General features: G+C 51.7%; 1 protein-coding gene across 1 annotated transcript in view; it reads right to left on the bottom strand.

Moving 5' to 3' along the window:
* The window catches only part of LOC143293845 (5-hydroxytryptamine receptor 1A-like), an 88865-nt gene that overhangs the window by 50925 nt on the left and 30440 nt on the right, over nt 1–7500 (bottom strand). Inside the window, exon 2 of the mRNA XM_076605132.1 lies at nt 1269–5864. Coding sequence (XP_076461247.1) covers nt 1269–2782 — 1514 coding nt within the window. The 5' untranslated portion in view covers nt 2783–5864. The remainder of the gene's footprint in view (nt 1–1268; nt 5865–7500) is intronic.

The following is a 7500-nucleotide window of genomic DNA, read 5'->3' as shown; positions in this document are numbered from 1 at the left end:
ATATCGAAATTCCTTTCATCTTCTAACTTTTCAACAGAATGCTTCCTCTCTTGTCTCTGTCTCCCTTTCTCTGTATCATCTCTGTCTCTTTCTCCCCCCACCCCTTTCCCATCTCGCTTTCTCATTGTACATTCACCTTTGTCTGTCTCTCTGTCTCTCTCACTCTCTCACTCTCTTTCTCTCCCCCTTCTCTTCCCCGAACGCAAACTTTTTAGTCCCCATCTTCTTTTCTTTTTCCCCCCCCCCCCGTAGTTTTACCTTTAATTTAGCTCTAATGCACGCTTTTCCAAATTCGACGCATTTGTTTTTAGCATTGCCTATCTAAATTTATTTTGAACAACAGCTAAAAACAGAGAAAAGGAGAAAACTCAAAAGAGAAAAAAAAACAACCCAACAAACTGTGAAGAAATATCAACGAGCTTCTGTTGGAAGTAAAACAGTCGGGGCGGAGTGGGTGAGGGGGTGTGGGGGGACGATGGGGGAGCGGTAGGGGACGAGGGGCGTGCAGTGTGGTGGAAGACAATAATAACAATAATAATTATAATCATCCGGACTTTCCTTGTGGTCAGATGGATGTCCAAGCGATACGCCTCAACCGTTACTGTACGGCACAGGATAAAAAAAAAGAGGCAAGGTTGGTGGGGAAAGGGGGTGGGTGAGGGAGAAGGGTGGGTATGGTGTCGTTGTAGACTGGGGGTGGGGGTGGGGAGTGGGGGAGAAGTAGAGGAAGGAGCGGGGGGGGTCAGGGTCAGGGATCGTCACGGGTCTGAAAAGGTCAAATAGCTCACTTTTTAAACCGAAAAAAGGGAATTATTCCTAATCTTCGGTTAAAAGGTATGAAGAGTACAGACTTATAAATTAGGGAATTTATGGACACGGTTTGGAAGTAAGAGGAGGGTAAGAAACCCCGCACAACATGCACGCCCCGCCCGCTCTCTCTCCCTCTCTCTCTCTCTCTCTCTCTCTCTCTCTCTCACATGCACACACACACACACACACACACACACACACACACACACCACGTACCAGCGCAGCAGAAGCGCTACAACTAATAAATCAACCAACCAACCATCCAGCTATATACATCAACAGCAGCAACAACAACATGGAAAACAACAACAACAAAACAACAACAAGGTGAACAGACGGACAAGACACAACAGCGTGCCCCAACGTGCCACCAAGCGGGGCACTAGACATTGGCCTCGATTTGTGAGTGGGCCGAGCCGTTGCCGATGTGCACGTTGGTCTGGCCCTGGCTGTTATACCTGACAACGCAGTCCATGGGCGGCCGCAAACTGTGCCGGGGGTCGGCCCCGCCGTACTGTTCCACGTAGCTCTCACTACGCATGCGCGTGTTGATGCCCCTGCAGCGCAGGAGCAGGATCTCCTTGAAGGGAGTCCGGAACTCGCGGTTGAAGCGGGCGTAGATGACGGGGTTGAGGAAGCTGTTGGCGTAGCCCAGCCACAGGAGAATGCTGTCCAGCGTCATGGGCACGTGGCACGAGTCCGCGCAGAAGGTCTTGACCAGGGCCAGGATGAAGAAGGGCAGCCAGCACAGCGTGAAGCAGCCCATGATGATGCCCAGGGTCTTGGTGGCCTTGCGCTCCTTGGAGCTGGACAGGCGCACGGGACGGGGGATCAGGGAGCGGATGGTGAAGCGCCGCTTCTTCAGGCGGTCGCTGTTGTCGGAGGCCCGGTGCGTGTTCAGGTTCATGTTCATGTTCTCCAGCGAGGCGTCGTCACCGTCCCCCCCTCCCCCTCCGTTGCCGTCCCCGTTGTGCTGCTGGCTCTTGGCGACGCCCAGCATGGAGCCGTTGGGCAGGATCTGGCTCTCGTTGGAGTCCCTGGAGGGCCGCCCCACGTGGTGAGCCTGGTCCCCTTTGTCGAAGCTGCCCACCTTGGACCGCGACTCGGCCTTGGCGATCTTGGAGGAAACCAGCCAGATCTTGACGTAGACGAAGATCATGACGAAGAGCGGCAGGTAGAAGGCACAGAACGTTGCATAAATCTGGTAGCCGATGGCCTGGCTGATGACGCAGTCGAAGGGCTGGTGGGGGCTCTTCCAGCCGAAGACGGGCGGGATGGACACGATGGCGGAGACCAGCCAGACGGCGGTGATCATGGCGGCCATCCGCTTTGGGGTGCGCTTCATGGCGTACTGGAAGGGCCTGGTGATGACCAGGTAGCGGTCAACGCTGATGATGCACAGGTTGAGGATGGAGGCCGTACAGAGCAGGACGTCGGTGGTGGTCCAGAAGTCGCAGACGTTGGGGCCCAGCACCCAGGCCCCGTTGATCTGCAGCGTGACGCCCAGCGGCATGACGAGTAGCGCCACCAGCAGGTCGGCCACGGCCAGCGACACGATCAGCAGGTTGGACGGCGTCTGCAGCCTCTTGACCAGCCCCACCGACAGGCACACCAGGCTGTTGCCGATGATGGTGCACAGGATCAGCACCCCCAGGATGACCGCCACCACCACCTGGCCCCACGTCGGGTACGGTGGCTCGGGTCTCTGCGGGGGAAGGGCCGCTGTGGTGCCGCTGGACAGGTTGGCGGAGCTGTTGCCCGTCAGCTGGGGAAAGGTGGCGTCCTCCCCCACCACCACCACGCCCGTCACCCCGGGCACTGCCAGCGTCACGTTGGCCAGGTCCACGTTTTCGTACACACTTCCTCCCCCTGCTCCTCCCCCTGCTCCTCCTCCCCCCTCGACCCCTCCCTCACTGGCACTGCTGACGGCCAGCACCAGGGCTGCTACAGCTGCGGCTGTCACTCCGGACATGACGACGACAACGGCGATGAGAGCGACGACGAGCAAGCTGTTGTGAGTGTGGAGGGGACGGAAAGGAGTGCAAGAGGATCGCTTGGCTGGAGGCGTCAGGGTGCTAGCGGTGTCCTTTCACAATGATTCTTGAACTGGTCACGTGAAGGTGAAGCTGACCTTGTTTATTAATCGTGTTGTATGTTCATGGTTAATAGTGTAAGTCGTGTATTATGTCGGTGAGTCCAAAGGGAGTTGATGTACAGTTCTGCACATAAATATCCACCGACGTCTATTGCTTTTAAACAGATGGCCAGCTGGTAAACGGCCGATAAAACGTTGCACTGAAGGAAACACTAGTTTGTTTTGTTGTGGGACCGTGTTTTCAATACGATTACCAAAGTATTGTCTCTTTGTCAAATAATCAACAACTTCTAGCAGTCATCACTGAAAGAAAATGTGACAAAACAACTCCTCTGTTTTTTTTGTTTTGTTTTTTGTTTGTTTGTTTTTCTACTGTTTCGTCAGTAAACAGCTTTTATCTTTGTTTTTTTTTTTCATCCAGCGATCTAGAATCAGCACAAACTAGTTGGTCGATATTGGACTGACTGACAATGGACTGCCCAGTTCAGTATCCGTCCAATAAACGAACATTCATTCAGTTACAGATGCCAACATACCTTTTATCGGAGGTATAGGACATATCACCGAACACAGCAGAAAAACGTAGCATGTTGTCAACAATCGCCCCGTGTTAAACCACCACAGACGCAGCACAGAAGTCATCAAGAGTTAGACAGCGTGACAGCTGTCCGATACACTGAGTCACAGCTGTCAGGTACATACAAGAATGCCACGTGCCGCCGTTTACAATATTGACACTCCTGTCCTTTAATCAGTTATGACGACAGTGTCAAGGTCCTAAAAATAATTAGGCACACGTGCAATGACACCTTCGCTTCACATGTAAACAGACACGTTGCACACTATTGGCTGCAATGACGCAATTGTGTTTGCAATTGATTTTTTTGTTCTTGTTTTTGTAAAATCCCACAGCGTCTTCAGTATTGATTCCTGGACGAACTAATGGATCGATCCCTTTGCATGTCTGTAAGACCACTGCATGAAAGAGAATGTCCTTTTTGGAACGGTCGTTCCTGAATGCAGATATAACGACTACATCCTGAATAGTAGCATTGATCTTTTCAGATGCACACAAGCCAAGCACCACTGATTTCTCCAAACATTTTGTGCGGTGGGTGAAAAGGAAATAAACACCAAGCTGGTCAATTCGTTTTGAGTTTGTTTGTTTTTCTCTTCGATTATAGATCTTCAGTTTTGTCCATGACTGACCGATAGAAACTATACATCGCTGTCAACGTTGATCTGATATTGATGACATGCAGTCAGAAATCTGGTATCATGACACCTTTTTTTCTGTTGCTGATAGCAGTTAATTCCCACACCTTAAAACAGACACCCCCCCATCGCCTTTCACGCGGAATTTCTGGTAAAACCTAAAAAGGGTTAACTGCAAAATCGAAGAAAATATCATGCACTGACTTTACGTGTTTACCCCTTTTTAATTTAATTCTTTTAATCGTATCCAGCTTCTGAATCTATCGTTGTACTGTTAAGTTTGGCGAAGACTGGTTGATGCTGGACTAAAAGTGAGAAGAAGTTTTTGTTTCTATTTCACCGTACCACTGTGATTATACATAGTTCTTTTCACGCATAAGGGGACATCCATAGGAAAAAACACAAAAATAATCCACCCTTGTCGTTCAGATGAAAAGTTGAAGGGTCCAATGAAAAAAAAGGGCACACGCACAATTTTGGCGACACCTCACATGTATATATATCCACCCAAAAAAACGTGGATGACGTTCGGTATATCACACCGGGAAAACACCATCAGCTGGAAGGTGGGACGGCGAGGCAGTGAGGGGCACTGAAGTCCACATGGGAGCTGGAGGGTGCTGTATCCCCGGACTGGCGTCCATGTTGTTGTGGTGCGGGCTGGGATGATGAGCGGCTTGACGTGCTGTGTGGGCGAGTGGAGCCGGAAGGGAGAGAGGGTGAGTGGGGCAGGGAGAGAGTGTGTGGAGTCCCCGCGCTCACAGTGTGACGGCTCTGGCGCCACAGACAGCCAAGGGTGAGCCGCCTTCACGTCGTTTCTCGGCAGCAGCCTGCAAGCAGCCCGCCTTTCTCTTTTCTCACCCAGCTCTCACTCGCGCTTCCTTCCCCTTGCCCGTACTACACAGAGCTCCTCTCTGGCCCTCCTTTGTCCCACGCACCGCTGTTCTCACTGCTGCTACTGCTGCTGCCTTCTCTCGCTCTCTGCCTGTGACATCTATTTCCGCCAGGACCTGTTTTCACTCTCCCCTTTCATTTCTCTCTCTCTCTCTGTCTTCCAGCCAGTTGGGGTTGCTCTTTTGGTGCGAACTCAAATCAGCGTCAGGCCGAGAGCAGAACAAACCCAGATTCCGCCACGAGGTCATACAATGCCGTGATGACAAGGAGAGGGGAGGGGGGAGGTTGGTGGGGAGGGAGGGAGCACTCAAGAAAGGATGTGAGGATGACGGTGGGGGAAAAACAACAACACACACACACCCAACTTTCCTCCTTCCTGACTCCACTGACAGTAACCTTGCAGCCAACGTAACGCCAGACACCGTCACGTCAAGCAGCAAGGAATGCCGACACAGAACCAGCAGGAGTGAAGAGAGGGGAGGGGAGGAGGGAGGTGGAGTCAGCACTTGGAAGATCGGGGAAGAAGAACTGCAATAATTCTGGCAATCCTGATCGATACAGATGGTGGGGGGGCAGACAGGCAGAGTTGGACAGAGGGATAGGGGTGAGGGTGGGTGGGTGGGTGAGGTTCTGATCTCAAGAGAGCACAAGACGTCTTCAGCACCTCTCAGTCCACCGGTGCATGTCCTCCTCTTGGCTGTCTGTCTCGGCAGACCCCCAGAAGCAGAGAGTGAGGGAGATGATGACTGACTATGTCACAAGCTGGATGAGCCCTCGCTCATCAGCAGCCCGGCACCTGGCAATGGTCAGTCACAGCCAATAGACACTGGACAGCGTGCACAGCAGACACCTGCAACACAACAGTCCAGGAGAGATAGTGAGGGGAGGGCTCTCACAATCACAAGGAACACTTTACTTCCCAACACGACACACACACAGCTAAGGGCACTCTAGGGCTAAACGACACACACAGTTCAGGGCACTCTAGGGCTAAACTACACACACAGTTCAGGGCACTCTAGGGCTAAACTACACACACAGTCAGGGCACTCTAGGGCTAAACTACACACACAGTTCAGGGCACTCTAGGGCTAAACTACACACACATTTCAGGGCACTCTAGGGCTAAACTACACACACATTTCAGGGCACGCTAGGGCTAAACGACACACACATTTCAGGGCACTCTAGGGCTAAAAGACACACACTGTTCAGGGCACTCTAGGGCTAAACTACACACACAGTTCTGGGCACTCTAGGGCTAAACTTCACACACAGTTCTGGGCACTCTAGGGCTAAACTTCACACACATTTCAGGGCACTCTAGGGCTAAAAGACACACACAGTTCTGGGCACTCTAGGGCTAAACTACACATACAGTTCAGGGCACTCTAGGGCTAAACTACACACACAGTTCAGGGCACTCTAGGGCTAAACTACACATACAGTTCAGGGCACTCTAGGGCTAAAAGACACACACTGTTCAGGGCACTCTAGGGCTAAACTACACATACAGTTCAGGGCACTCTAGGGCTAAACTACACACACTGTTCAGGGCACTCTAGGGCTAAACTACACACACTGTTCAGGGCACTCTAGGGCTAAACTACACACACTGTTCAGGGCACTCTAGGGCTAAACTACACACACAGTTCTGGGCACTCTAGGGCTAAACTTCAAACACATTTCAGGGCACTCTAGCGCTAAACTACACACACTGTTCAGGGCACTCTAGGGCTAAAAGACACACACAGTTCAGGGCACGCTAGGGCTGAAAGACACACACTGTTCAGGGCACTCTAGGGCTAAACTACACACACTGTTCAGGGCACTCTAGGGCTAAAAGACACACACTGTTCAGGGCACTCTAGGGCTAAACTACACACACTGTTCAGGGCACTCTAGGGCTAAAAGACTAAAAGACACACACTGTTCAGGGCACTCTAGGGCTGAAAGACACACACTGTTCAGGGCACTCTAGGGCTGAAAGACACACACTGTTCAGGGCACTCTAGGGCTAAACTACACACACTGTTCAGGGCACTCTAGGGCTAAACTACACACACTGTTCAGGGCACTCTAGGGCTAAACGACACACACTGTTCAGGGCACTCTAGGGCTAAACTACACACACAGTTCAGGGCACTCTAGGGCAAAACTACACACACTGTTCAGGGCACTCTAGGGCTAAACTACACACACTGTTCAGGGCACTCTAGGGCTAAACTACACACACTGTTCAGGGCACTCTAGAGCTAAAAGACACACACTGTTCAGCGCACTCTAGGGCTAAACGACACACACTGTTTAGGGCACTCTAGGGCTGAAAGACACACACTGTTCAGGGCACTCTAGGGCTAAACGACACACACTGTTCAGGGCACTCTAGGGCTAAACTACACACACAGTTCTGGGCACTCTAGGGCTAAACTACACACACAGTTCAGGGCACTCTAGGGCTAAACTACACACACAGTTCAGGGCAC

This window comes from Babylonia areolata, chromosome 19 (genome assembly GCF_041734735.1).
Source record: "Babylonia areolata isolate BAREFJ2019XMU chromosome 19, ASM4173473v1, whole genome shotgun sequence".
NCBI lineage: Eukaryota > Metazoa > Mollusca > Gastropoda > Neogastropoda > Buccinidae > Babylonia > Babylonia areolata.
This window is presented reverse-complemented; position numbering and strand designations above follow the sequence as displayed.